Genomic DNA, 15,109 nt, shown 5'->3' with positions numbered 1-15,109 from the left:
ACCCTGTATATATATGGACCCTGTATATAGTCCCGTGCACATGGATGATTCATAAAAATGGAGGGCAAATATATTTCTAAGGTGATATAAACCATAATACATAATACAGCTACAGTATGTTATTACTGCTACAGTATGTTATTACTGCTACAGTATGTTATTACTGCTACAGTATGTTATTACTGTTACAGTATGTTATTACTCCTACAGTATGTTGTTACTCCTACAGCTACAGTATGTTATTACTCCTACAGTATGTTATTACTCCTACAGCTACAGTATGTTATTACTCCTACAGTATGTTATTACTGCTACAGCTACAGTATGTTATTACTCCTACAGTATGTTATTACTGCTACAGCTACAGTATGTTATTACTCCTACAGTATGTTATTACTGCTACAGTATGTTATTACTGCTACAGCTACAGTATGTTATTACTGCTACAGTATGTTATTACTCCTACAGTATGTTATTACTGCTACAGTATGTTATTACTGCTACAGTATGTTATTACTGCTACAGTATGTTATTACTCCTACAGCTACAGTATGTTATTACTCCTACAGCTACAGTATGTTATTACTCCTACAGCTACAGTATGTTATTACTCCTACAGAAACAGTATGTTATTACTCCTACAGCTACAGTATGTTATTACTGCTACAGTATGTTATTACTGCTACAGTATGATATTACTCCTGCAGTATGTTATTACTCCTACAGCTACAGTATGTTATTACTGCTACAGTATGTTATTACTCCTACAGCTACAGTATGTTCTTACTCCTACGGCTACAGAATGGTATTACTGCAACAGTATGTTATTACTCCTACAGCTACAGTATGGTATTACTCCTACAGTATGGTATTACTCCTACAGTATGTTATTACTCCTACAGCTACAGTATGTTATTACTCCTACAGCTACAGTATGTTATTACTCCTACAGCTATAGTATGTTATTACTCCTACAGCTACAGTATGTTATTACTCCTACAGCTACAGTATGGTATTACTTCTACAGCTACAGTATGGTATTACTCCTACAGCTACAGTATGGTATTACTCCTACAGCTACAGTATGTTATTACTCCTACAGCTACAGTATGGTATTACCCCTACAGCTACAGTATGTTATTACTCCTACAGATACAGTATGTTATTACTTCTACAGTATGTTATTACTCCTACAGATACAGTATGTTATTACTCCTACAGTATGTTATTACTTCTACAGTATGTTATTACTCCTACAGTATGTTATTACTCCTACAGTATGTTATTACTCCTACAGTATGTTATTACTTCTACAGTATGTTATTACTCCTACAGTATGTTATTACTCCTACAGTATGTTATTACTCCTACAGCTACAGTATGGTATTACTTCTACAGCTACAGTATGGTATTACTCCTACAGCTACAGTATGGTATTACTCCTACAGCTACAGTATGGTATTACTCCTACAGCTACAGTATGGTATTACCCCTACAGCTACAGTATGTTATTACTCCCACAGTATGTTTTTACTCCTACAGTATGTTATTACTCCTACAGTATGTTATTACTCCTACAGTATGTCATTACTACTACAGTATGTCATTACTCCTACAGTATGTTTTTACTCCTACTGTATGTTATTTCCCCTACAGTATGTTATTACTCCTACAGTATGCTATTACTCCTACAGTATGTTATTTCTCCTACAGTATGTTATTACTCCTACAGTATGTTATTTCTCCTACAGTATGTTATTACTCCTACAGTATGTTATTACTCCTACAGTATGTCACTACTACAGTATGTCATTACTCCTACAGTATGTTTTTACTCCTACAGTATGTTATTTCCCCTACAGTATGTTATTACTCCTACAGTATGCTATTACTCCTACAGTATGTTATTTCTCCTACAGTATGTTTTTCTCCTACAGTATGTTATTACTCCTACAGTATGTCATTACTACTACAGTATGTCATTACTCCTACAGTATGTTTTTACTCCTACAGTATGTTATTTCCCCTACAGTATGTTATTACTCCTACAGTATGCTATTACTCCTACAGTATGTTATTTCTCCTACAGTATGTTATTACTCCTACAGTATGTTATTACTCCTACAGTATGTCATTACTACTACAGTATGTCATTACTCCTACAGTATGTTTTTACTCCTACAGTATGTTATTTCTCCTACAGTATGTTATTACTCCTACAGTATGTTATTTCTCCTACAGTATGTTATTACTCCTACAGTATGTTATTTCTCCTACAGTATGTTATTACTCCTACAGTATGTTATTTCTCCTACAGTATGTCATTACTCCTACAGTATGTTATTTCTCCTACAGTATGTTATTACTCCTACAGTATGTTATTTCTCCTACAGTATGTTATTACTTCTACTTCTACAGTATGTTATTGACTGTTTAAGCACATTTGTAATTTTTCCTTTCATTAAAAGTTTTCATTAGTCACCATAACTCATCAAACTGGAAAGGTCTTAAAATGTTTACTTATTTAATGTTTTACTGAAACAAGATTACCTGGTCTGATGAAAAAAAGATGTAACTCTTTGGCCTGAATTCCAAGCATCACATCTGGACACAACCTGGCTCCATCCCTACGGTGAAGCATGGTGGTGGCAGCATCCTGCTGTGGGGATGTTTGTCAGCAGTAGGGACTGGTAGATGAGTCAGGATTGAGGGAAATATGAACGGAGCAAAGTACAGTGCGATCCTTGATGAAAACCTGCTCCAGAGCACTCGGGACCTCTGACTGCAAGGTTCACCTTTCAACAGGACAACGACCCTAAGCTCACAGCCAGGACAACACAGGAGTGGCTTCGGGACAAGTCTCTGAATGTCCTTGATAGGCCCATGCAGAGTCCAGACTTGAACTCGATTGAACATCTCTGGAGAGACCTGAAAATATCTGTGCAGCAACGTTCCCCATCCAACTTGACAGAGCTTGAGAGGATCTGCAGAAAAGAATGGGAGAAACTCCCCAAATAGAGTTGTGCCAAGCATTGTAGCGTCATACCCAAGAAGACTCTGTACATTTGATATATATATATATATATATAGTCTGTAAATCTAAACCAAGCCAGACTAAGTCCTTTCTACAATAATGAAGAACTCATCTTCTCTTAACAGAGGAAGCTGCCTCGGTGGGAGACAAAATATCTCTAACTTAAGCCCGAATAAATTAAGCCCAAATATCTCTCAAATTTTGGTCTCAATTAGTTCCACTATTGCTCGATATGATTTAACACAGCCGTTCACAAAGGTTAATTTAGGAGAGATGTGAATGCAGCACTAATTCCACTTTTACAAGAAAAAAGGTAAGGATGTCACTGTGTTGTCACCAAGTGGTTTAGACATGATTCTTCTATTTTTGATTAACAAAAAAATGTAAAACTGTTTTCCAAAATGTTGTCGTCCTGTCTTCGAAACCACATGGACCGAAGCGGGTTTGTTAAAAAAAACAATTATCCTCTGAAAACTGCCGTCCGCTATTACATTTCTTAAATGCTTCATCAGAAACGACAGCTTATTGGGCTGCTTTATCCCCCCAAAAAATTGATAGATTAGAATGGTCATATCTCTCGTCTGAAACATATGGGAATTGGCTCCAATTTCAGTCATATGATTAAAATCTTATATGCCAATCCTTCATCCTCCTATATGCCAATCCTTCAACAGGCAATATCTGCCTATAGGTTGGGGGATGAGAGCTTGGGGGATGAGAGGTTGGGGGATGGGAGGTTGGGGGATGGGAGGTTGGGGGATGAGAGGTTGGGGGATGGGAGGTTGGGGGATGGGAGGTTGGGGGATGGGAGGTTGGGGGATGGGAGGTTGAGAGGTTGGGGGATGAGAGGTTGGGGGATGGGAGGTTGGGGGATGGGAGGTTGGGGGATGGGAGGTTGGGGGATGAGAGGTTGGGGGATGAGACTTTGGGGGATGAGAGGTTGGGGGATGGGAGGTTGGGGGATGGGAGGTTGGGGAATGGGAGGTTGGGGAATGGGAGGTTTGGGATGGGAGGTTGGGGGATGGGAGGTTGGGGGATGGGAGGTTGGGGGATGGGAGGCTTGGGATGGAGGCTCACTTCTTTCTGGTGTTTTTTTGTTGTTTTACTCTGTAATATGATCACAACTTTTAAAAAAAAATGGTTTTGAAGCCCACAAGTTAAGGTGTGTGTGTGTGTGTGTGTGTGTGTGTGTGTGTGTGTGTGTGTGTGTGTGTGTGTGTGTGTGTGTGTGTGTGTGTGTGTGTGTGTGTGTGTGTGTGTGTGTGTGTGTGTGTGTGTGTGTGTGTGTGTGGATAATAAATGTGTCATACAGTACTTTACCTGTACACACTTTTCCATCGGCATAGTAACCGCGAGGACAGCTGTACACACAGCGTCCGTCCAGAAGCAGAGAGGTAGCGTCCTTACACCTATCACAGTGGTCAGGTGTCCCCGAGCAAGACAGGCAGTCACTCTGGCACTGGACTGTTACACACACACACACACACACACACACACACACACACACACACACACACACACACACACACACACACACACACACAACAGGTAGAGACAGAGAGGGATATTGAGATGCTGAGTGTGTTCTAATTTAGGCTATTGAGAGTCTTATTGGCTGCCAGTGGCTGTCTGATTATCTTATTGGCTGCCAGTGGCTGATTACCTTATTGGCCGCCAGTAGCTGTGATTATCTTATTGGCTGCCAGTGGCTGTCTGATTATCTTATTGGCTGCCAGTGTCTGATTACCTTATTGGCCGCCAGTAGCTGTGATTATCTTATTGGCTGCCAGTGGCTGTCTGATTATCTTATTGGCTGCCATTGTCTGATTGCCTTTGACCTATTCCTTACTTTGTTGACAATAGAACGGGCCAGTATTTAATAATAATAATAATAATAATATATGCCATTTAGCAGACGCTTTTATCCAAAGCGACTTACAGTCATGTGTGCATACATTCTACGATAACAACATTAGACCATTAGACCATAACAACATTAGACCATAACAACATTAGACCATTAGACCATAACAGCATTAGACCATTAGATCATAACATTAGATCATAACAACATTAGATCATAACAACATTAGACCATTAGACCATAACAACATTAGACCATAACAACATTAGACCATAACAACATTAGACCATTAGATCATAACAACATTAGACCATTAGACCATAACAACATTAGACAATTAGATCATAACAACATTAGATCGTAACAACATTAGATCATAACAACATTAGACCATAACAACATTAGACCATTAGACCATAACAACATTAGACCATAACAACATTAGATCATAACAACATTAGACCATTAGACCATAACAACATTAGATCATAACAACATTAGACCATAACAACATTAGACCATAACAACATTAGACCATAACAACATTAGACCATAACAACATTAGACCATTAGACCATAACAACATTAGACCATTAGACCATAACACCATTAGACCATTAGACCATAACAACATTAGACCATTAGACCATAACAACATTAGACCATTAGATCATAACAACATTAGACCATAACAACATTAGACCATTAGACCATAACAACATTAGAACATAACAACATTAGACCATAACAACATTAGACCATAACAACATTAGACCATTAGACCATAACAACATTAGACCATTAGATCATAACAACATTAGACCATAACAACATTAGACCATTAGACCATAACAACATTAGACCATTAGACCATAACAACATTAGACCATTAGACCATAACAACATTAGACCATTAGATCATAACAACATTAGACCATAACAACATTAGACCATTAGACCATAACAACATTAGACCATTAGACCATAACAACATTAGAACATAACAACATTAGACCATAACAACATTAGACCATTAGACCATTAGATCATAACAACATTAGACCATAACAACATTAGACCATTAGACCATTAGACCATAACAACATTAGAACATAACAACATTAGAACATAACAACATTAGACCATAACAACATTAGACCATTAGACCATAACAACATTAGACCATAACAACATTAGACCATAACAACATTAGACCATTAGAACATTAGACCATTAGACCATAACAACATTAGACCATTAGACCATAACAACATTAGATCATAACAACATTAGATCATGTTTAACTAGAGCCAGACTCCATTCCATACACAGACACTGAACACTACTTAACAATATAACGTTAGTTAGCATCAGCATTAGCTATAAACTGCCTCTTAACTTCCTTCATACTGGACACATAGATGGTATACTGGAGACATACAATGGTATCCAGGAGATTATCTGACTCTGGGGAACTCTGGTAAAGGGCCTCATTGCCAACATCCGAAGAATCCCTTTAAGGGATAGGTTTAGGGTTTTGAAGTTAGGTTTAAAGGGTTTTGGGGTTAAGGTTAGGTTAAAGGGTTTTGGGGTTAGGGTTAGGTTAAAGGGTTTTGGGGTTAGGGTTAGGTTAAAGGGTTTTGGGGTTAGGGTTAGGTTAAAGGGTTTTGGGGTTAGGGTTAGGTTAAAGGGTTTTGGGGTTAGGGTTAGGTTAAAGGGTTTTGGGGTTAGGGTTAAGGGTTTTGGGGGTTAGGGTTAGGTGTAGGGTTAAGGTTAAGGTTAGGGTTAGGGTTAGGGGGTTAAGGTTAGGGTTAGGTGTAGGGTTAAGGTTAAGGTTAGGGTTAGGGTTAGGGTTAGGGTTAGGGTTAGGGGTAGGGTTAAGGCTAGGGTTAGGGGTAGGGTTAAGGGTAGGGGTAGGGTAGGGTAGGGTTAGGTTAGGGGTGGGGTTAGGGGTTTGGTTAAGGGTAGGGTTAATGGTAGGGTTAGGGTTAGGGGTAGGGTTAAGGGTAGGGGTAGGGTTAAGGGTAGGGGTAGGGTTAGGTTAGGTTAGGTTAGGGGTAGGGTTAGGGGTAGGGTTAAGGGTTTTGGGGTTAGGGTTAAGGTTTAAGGGTTTTGGGAATAGGGGTAGGGGTAGGGTTGAGGGTTGAGGGTTAAGGGTTTAGGGTAGGGAAAAACTGGATTTTTTTATTTGCCAAACATTTTTACTCCCCAAAAAGTCCAGAAATGTCACGAAACTAAAGCTGTACGTGTGTGTGTGTGTGTGTGTGTGTGTGTGTGTGTGTGTGTGTGTGTGTGTGTGTGTGTGTGTGTGTGTGTGTGTGTGTGTGTGTGTGTGTGTGTGTGTGTGTGTGTGTGTGTGTGTGTGTGTGTGTGTGTGTGTGTGTGTGTGTGTGTGTGTGTGTGTGTGTGTGTGTGTGTGTGTTGTGTCACTCTTACCCTGTTTACACTCAGGGCAGCAGGTTCCCTGGTGGGGTACAGCCAGGGTCCCCAGGGGGCAGGTGGGGCAGGACATCAAGTAGCAGGTCACCCTGCCTTCACGACACTCACATTCCCTACAGGGGCCCTCATTCCATCTCTCCTGGTTCTAGAGAGAGATAGGGGAGAATAAAGGGAAGTAGTGAGAAGAATAAAGAGACAGGGAAGGGAAAGCAGAGAGGGAGGGAGAGACAGAGACAGAGAAAAAGAGAGACAGAGACAGAGAAAGGGAGAGACAGAGACAGAGAAAGGGAGAGACAGAGAAAAGGAGAGACAGAGAAAAGGAGAGACAGAGACAGAGAAAAGGAGAGACAGAGAAAAGGAGAGACAGAGAAAAGAGAGAGACAGAGAAAAGGAGAGACAGAGAAAGGGAGAGACAGAGAAAAGAGAGAGACAGAGAAAGGGAGAGACAGAGAAAAGGAGAGACAGAGAAAAGGAGAGACAGAGAAAAGGAGAGACAGAGACAGAGAAAAAAGGAGAGAGAGAAAGAGAGACAGAGACAGAGACAGAGAAAGAGGACAGAGACAGAGAAAGAGAGAGACAGAAAGGAGAGACAGAGAAAAGAGAGACAGAGACAGAGAAAGGGAGAGACAGAGAAAAGGAGAGACAGAGAAAAGGAGAGACAGAGACAGAGAAAAGGAGAGACAGAGAGAAAAGAGACAGAGAAAGGGAGAGACAGAGACAGAGAAAGGGAGAGAGAGAGACAGAGAAAAGGAGAGACAGAGACAGAGAAAAGGAGAGACAGAGAAAAGGAGAGACAGAGAAAAGGAGAGACAGAGAAAAGGAGAGACAGAGAGAAAAGGAGAGACAGAGAAAAGGAGAGACAGAGAAAAGGAGAGACAGAGAAAAGGGAGAGACAAGGGAGAGACAGAGAAAAGGAGAGACAGAGAAAAGGAGAGACAGAGACAGAGAAAGGGAGAGACAGAGACAGAGAGAGACAGAGACAGAGAGAGAGACAGAGAAGAGACAGAGAAAGACAGAGACAGAGAGACAGAGACAGAGAGACAGAGAAAAGGAGAGACAGAGAAAAGGAGAGACAGAGACAGAGAAAGGGAGAGACAGAGACAGAGAGAGACAGAGAAAGAGAGAGACAGAGAGAAAGACAGAGACAGAGAAAGAGAGAGACAGAGAAAAGGAAAGACAGAGACAGAGAAAGAGATACAAATGATACACTGAAACTGTTGACACATTTCAAAGACCTTGATTGGTTAACCAAGTGATATGATATACATTACCACTAGTGGTCTCTGAGATATCCCTGAGGACAGATCAGGGTCTGGGTAGACACAGGAGGTCTTCATGGACTGACACTCAGGACAACACTTCCCTGGTAGGTGGACCAGCTCTGAACCCTGTAAGGAAGAGACCACGTGAGTTGTGCTTCATCTGTCTGTCTCTCCTTCTCTTCCCTCTACCTGATCTATCTGTCTGTCTCTCCTTCTCTTCCCTCTACCTGATCTATCTGTCTGTCTCTCCTTCTCTTCCCTCTACCTGCTCTATCTGTCTGTCTCTCCTTCTCTACATGCTCTATCTGTCTGTCTCTCCTTCTCTACCTGTTCTATCTGTCTGTCTTTCCTTCAGTCCAAAGGAATCTATCCTTAGTCTATATAGTCACCCATCAATAGAAAGATGTCATTTACATTCATGGGGATAATCCCATTGGATGGAGAAGCAAAGCACACGGTTATTATTAATAGAATATAAGTATAAACTTCCGGAACGTTCAGTCTTCAAATAAAATAGTTTAACAGTTTGGATGATGTCACTGTATGTGAAACAGTCCGTGTTAAAGTCGCGCCATTCTTTCAAGTCATTTAGTGTTAATTTAAAAATCGTGAAAGTATCTCCTTTGAAGCAGAACAAGATGGTTAATTCTGTTTTCATATCCATTGTGTGTAACTTCTCTCGGCATCTCTATTCATGCTGTGTGACCTTGGCCAATCTGATCTGGAGTCAACGATGCTGCTTTTCCTTAATGAATACTTAACAGGCTGCTTTACTGCAGTGATTCATGATGATTAATACCAATGTGAATAGTTCTGTTTAACTTTAAACGTCTGATTAGAAAAGTTTTTAATTTATTTTAAATATAAAAACGTGACTCTTACCGTGTGAAAAGAATCAAAACATGTGTTTACGTGTTGACAGACGCACTATGCAGAAATCGCTCCGCCATTTCCTGGTTGACAAAATTCGAATAGTTCCCGCCCTAATTTTCAGTTTTACGTGACAAAAGTAGAGAATCGTTGTACCATCTCAAACCGCTGTGAAATATATTTAACAATAACCAGAAAATATTGTATTTTCAGCCGTTTGATGTTGATGTACAAACCCACAAGTAAAAGACGCACAAACTGTTGTTCTAAGAACAGGAAACATAGAAATAACAAACATAGAACAGATCTGCCACTTCTTAGAACTTGCTTTCAATGAGAATAACAGATCTACCAATTTTAACTGACATTTCTATGTGAATTTGGTCGGGATCGCCCACCCCCCAAAAAAATTAACTATTTATTGCGGCTTTAAACTTGAAAGACTGATAAGGTAGAAAAAGCGGTTCATGTTTATTTCACATTTATCTTTATTTTTATTTATTTGACAGCCTTTCTAGGTTTTGGCCTTTCTAGGGAGTTTTTCCTAGCCACCGTGCTTCTACACCTGCATTGCTTGGTGTTTGGGGTTTTAGACTGGGTTTCTGTACAGCACTTTGAGATATCAGCTGATGTACGAAGGGCTGTATAAATACATTTGATTTATGGAATCGAAGCTTTTAAAGCTTTTAAGTCAGAACATTTTAAATACTCTATAGAGTCAAATTTCACTTTATTTCAAGCCTGTGTTTGTACTTCTTTAGCCCCTATAAAACTCCTGCCACAGACTCTTGTATGGTTCTGTATGTAGGCCAAGCAATTTACTGATCTAGTAAATAATGTCTAATAATGAAGGGAGATGATGAATTCTCTATGTTACATCCTGATTTTTAAAATGTTTATTTATTCCAAAAAACAACATCAACAAAAAAACCAGGCAGCCAGTAAGATGCAGATAAAACATTAGATGTTCTATTTATTTACCGTTGGACATTGGACTCGGGCACACTGGGCTCTCTGGCAGAGGACCTGTCCTCCCTCGCAGGTGCAGAACTCGCAGTCGGTGACGTTCCACATGTCACCGTGGTAACGGACGGTGAGCTCGTACAGGCAGCTGCCCTTGGCGGCAACACAGTCGTCACAACACTGCCCCGCCCTCTTCACTTTGGTCTGACCCTGCAAGGGATCATGGGAAAACACTTTATAATAACTTTCACAAATAATAAATAATAAATTAATTATGAATAGTGTACATCAGTGTTCCCCAATTTGGCCGGTGGTTTTATTTGGCCCCAAAATTCAATTGTTGGACATAAAGACTGTAAAAACACCAGAAAATCAACTCCAATTGATTTTAATTTAAGAAAAGTGTGTCCCCAAGTATTCCCACACAAGACACATATGACTGTATACAAATGTAAGTTTAAAATGATGTTTATGCATTATACATCAAATTAAGTACTTACAAATCATACAATGTTATTTTCTGGATTTTTGTTTTAAGATTCCGTCTCTCACAGTTGAAGTGCACATATGATAAAAAATTACAGACCTCTACGTGCGTTGTAAGTAGGAAAACCTGCAAAATCGGCAGTGTATCAAATACACTGTTTGGGCTTCCTGTAGTGTACCATCTAGTTGATGATCCTGGTGTTCATGCAATTAATATACATGACAGACAGACAGACAGACAGACAGACAGACAGACAGACAGACAGACAGACAGACAGACAGACAGACAGACAGACAGACAGACAGACAGACAGACAGACAGACAGACAGACAGACAGACAGACAGACAGACAGACAGACAGTAATATCCAGACAGACAGACAGACAGACGAGACAGACAGACAGACAGACATCTGGTGACACTGCTCACCACAGACAGACAGACAGACAGACAGACAGACAGACAGACAGACAGACAGACAGACAGACAGACAGACAGACAGACAGACAGACAGACAGACAGACAGACAGACAGACAGACAGACAGACAGACAGTAAGTAATATCCATAGTTAACTCTTTCATCTGTTTTAACAGTGGACAACCTGCAGTGGGCAGGGGACAGGTCCTGGACAGTGGACAGGTGTGTGTGTGGACAGTGGGCAGTGGGAGACAGTGGACCAGTGGACAGTAGGCAGTGGACAGTGGACAGGGGACACAGTGGACATCTGGTGGCAGTGGGCAGGGGGCAGTGGACAGTGGGCAGTGGGCAGTGGGCCACTGCTCACCATGCTGCAGACACACACACACACAGTGGACACACACAGTGGACACACACACACACACACACACAGTACAGTGGACACACACACACAGTGGGCAGGGGACACAGTGGGCAGTGGGACACAGTGGACAGGGGACACAGTGGGCACACAGTAGGCAGTGGACACACAGGCAGTGGACAGTGGGCAGTGGACAGTGGGCAGGGGACAGTAGGCAGTGGACAGTGGGCAGGGGACAGGCAGTGGGCAGTGGACAGGCAGTGGACAGTGGGCAGGGGACAGGCAGTGGACACAGGGGACACAGTGGACACAGGGGACACACACACAGGCAGGGGACACTAGGCTGGACAGTTCCCAGTGGGCAGTACACAACACTGTGTGGAAGTGGGCAGGGGACAAGGCAGTGGACAGTGGACAGTAGGCATGGGGACAGTGCAGAGTTAACCTGTTTTCTAGGCAGGGGACCTGGACATGACATGAACAATACACAGAGAGAGAGAAGGTTTTAATCTCAGTGGACAACCTGCAGTGGGCAGGGGACAGTGTACAGTAGGCAGGGGACAGTGGACAGTGGACAGTAAGCAGTGGACAGTGGACAGTGGACAGTGGACAGTGGACAGTGGGCAGTGGGCAGTGGGCAGTGGACAGTGGACAGTAGGCAGTGGACAGTAGGCAGTGGACAGTGGACAGGGGACAGTAGGCAGTGGACAGTGGACAGTGGGCAGGGGACAGTAGGCAGTGGACAGTGGGCAGGGGGCAGTGGACAGTGGGCAGTGGGCAGTGGGCAGTGGGCAGTGGGCAGTGGACAGTAGGCAGTGGACAGTGGGCAGGGGACAGTAGGCAGTGGACAGTGGACAGTGGGCAGGGGACAGTAGGCAGTGGACAGTGGGCAGGGGACAGTAGGCAGTGGACAGTGGGCAGGGGACAGTAGGCAGTGGACAGTGGGCAGGGGACAGTAGGCAGTGGACAGTGGGCAGGGGACAGTAGGCAGTGGACAGTGGACAGTAGGCAGGGGACACTAGGCAGTGGACAGTGGACAGTGGGCAGGGGACAGTGGGCAGTGGGCAGTGGACAGTAGGCAGTGGACAGGGGACAGTAGGCAGTGGACAGGGGACAGTAGGCAGTGGACAGTGGGCAGGGGACAGTAGGCAGTGGACAGTGGGCAGTGGACAGTGGGCAGGGGACAGTAGGCAGTGGACAGTGGGCAGGGGACAGTAGGCAGTGGGCAGTGGGCAGTGGACAGTAGGCAGTGGACAGTGGGCAGGGGACAGTAGGCAGTGGACAGTGGGCAGGGGACAGTAGGCAGTGGACAGTGGGCAGGGGACAGTAGGCAGTGGACAGTGGACAGTAGGCAGGGGACAGTGGACAGTGGGCAGGGGCAGTGGACAGTGGACAGTGGGCAGGGGCAGCAGGGACAGTGGGCAGTGGGCAGGGGACAGGGCAGTGGACAGTAGGCAGTGGGCAGTGGACAGTAGGCAGGGGACAGTGGGCAGGGGACAGTAGGCAGTGGACAGTGGGCAGGGGACAGTAGGCAGTGGACAGTGGACAGTAGGCATGGGGACAGTAGGCAGTGGACAGTGGACAGTGGGCAGGGGACAGTGGGCAGTGGGCAGTGGACAGTAGGCAGTGGACAGTGGACAGTAGGCAGGGGACAGTGGGCAGTGGACAGTGGGCAGTGGGCAGTGGACAGTAGGCAGTGGACAGTGGACAGTAGGCAGGGGACAGTGGGCAGTGGGCAGGGGACAGTAGGCAGTGGACAGTAGGCAGTGGACAGTGGGCAGTGGACATGGGGCAGTGGGCAGTGGGCAGGGGGCAGTGGGCAGGGGACAATGGGCAGTGGACAGTGGGCAGTGGGCTGTGGACAGTGGGCTGTGGACAGTGGGCAGTGGGAAGTGGACAGGGGACAGTGGGCAGGGGACAGTGGGCAGTGGGCAGTGGACAGGGGACAGTGGGCAGGGGACAGTGGGCAGTGGACAGTGGGCAGTGGACAGTGGACAGTGGGCAGTGGACAGTGGGCAGTGGACAGTGGACAGTGGGCAGGGGGCAGTGGACAGTGGACAGTGGGCAGTGGGCAGTGGACAGTGGGCAGTGGACAGTGGACAGTGGGCAGTGGACAGTGGGCAGGGGACAGTGGGCAGTGGACCGTGGACAGTGGGAAGTGTATAGTGTGCAGTGGACAGTGGGCAGTGGGAAGTGGGCAGTGGACAGTGGACAGTGCAACCTACAGTGGACAGTGGACAGTGGACAGTGGACAGTGGACAGTGGGAAGTGGACAGTGGACAGTGGACAGTGCAACCTACAGTGGGCAGTGGACAGTGGACAACCTGCAGTGGGCTGTGGACAGTGGGCTGTGGACAGTGGGCAGTGGGAAGTGGACAGGGGACAGTGGGCAAGGGACAGTGGGCAGTGGGCAGTGGGCAGTGGACAGGGGACAGTGGGCAGGGGACAATGGACAGTGGACAGTGGACAGTGGGAAGTGGACAGTGGACAGTGGACAGTGCAACCTACAGTGGGCAGTGGACAGTGGACAACCTGCAGTGGGCTGTGGACAGTGGGCTGTGGACAGTGGGCAGTGGGAAGTGGACAGGGGACAGTGGGCAAGGGACAGTGGGCAGTGGGCAGTGGGCAGTGGACAGGGGACAGTGGGCAGGGGACAATGGGCAGTGGACAGTGGGCAGTGGGCTGTGGACAGTTGGCTGTGGACAGTGGGCAGTGGGAAGTGGACAGGGGGCAGTGGACAGTGGGCAGGGGACAATGGGCAGTGGACAGTGGGCAGTGGGCTTTGGACAGTGGGCTGTGGACAGTGGGCAGTGGGAAGTGAACAGGGGGCAGTGGACGGTGGGCAGGGAACAATGGGCAGTGGACAGTGGGCAGTTGACAGTGGACAGTGGGAAGTGGACAGTGGACAGTGGGAAGTGGACAGTGAACAGTGGGAAGTGGACAGTGGACAGTGGGAAGTGGACAGTGGGAAGTGGACAGTGAGAAATGGACAGTGGACAGTGGACAGTGGGAAATGGACAGTGGGAAATGGACAGTGGACAGTGGACAGTGGGAAATGGACAGTGGGAAATGGACAGTGGACAGTGGATAGTGGGAAATGGACAGTGGGAAATGGACAGTGGGAAATGGACAGTGGGCAGTGGGAAATGGACAGTGGGAAATGGACAGTGGGCAGTGGGAAATGGACAGTGGGCAGTGGGAAATGGACAGTGGGAAATGGACAGTGGGCAGTGCGAAATGGACAGTGTGAAGTGGACAGTGGGCAGTGGGCAGTGGGAAATGGACAGTGGGAAGTGGACAGTGGACAGTGGGAAGTGGACAGTGGGCAGTGGACAGTGGACAGTGGGCAGTGGACAGTGGACAGTGGGAAATGGACAGTGGGAAATGGACAGTGGACAGTGGGAAATGGA

At 45.2% G+C, this 15,109-nt stretch overlaps 1 protein-coding gene across 1 annotated transcript in view; it reads right to left on the bottom strand.

Moving 5' to 3' along the window:
- Positions 1-11,708, bottom strand: part of LOC124033063 (extracellular matrix organizing protein FRAS1-like) — a 251,653-nt gene extending 239,945 nt beyond the window's left edge. Inside the window, 5 exon segments of the mRNA XM_046344986.1 lie at positions 4,355-4,498; positions 7,335-7,482; positions 8,609-8,725; positions 10,451-10,642; positions 11,607-11,708. Coding sequence (XP_046200942.1) covers positions 4,355-4,498; positions 7,335-7,482; positions 8,609-8,725; positions 10,451-10,642; positions 11,607-11,708 — 703 coding nt within the window.
- Between the last annotated feature and the right edge of the window lie 3,401 nt (positions 11,709-15,109).

This window comes from Oncorhynchus gorbuscha, linkage group LG04 (assembly GCF_021184085.1).
Source record: "Oncorhynchus gorbuscha isolate QuinsamMale2020 ecotype Even-year linkage group LG04, OgorEven_v1.0, whole genome shotgun sequence".
Taxonomy (NCBI): Eukaryota; Metazoa; Chordata; class Actinopteri; order Salmoniformes; family Salmonidae; genus Oncorhynchus; species Oncorhynchus gorbuscha.
Note: the sequence above shows the minus strand (reverse complement) of the source record. Positions and strands in the feature narration are given on the sequence as shown.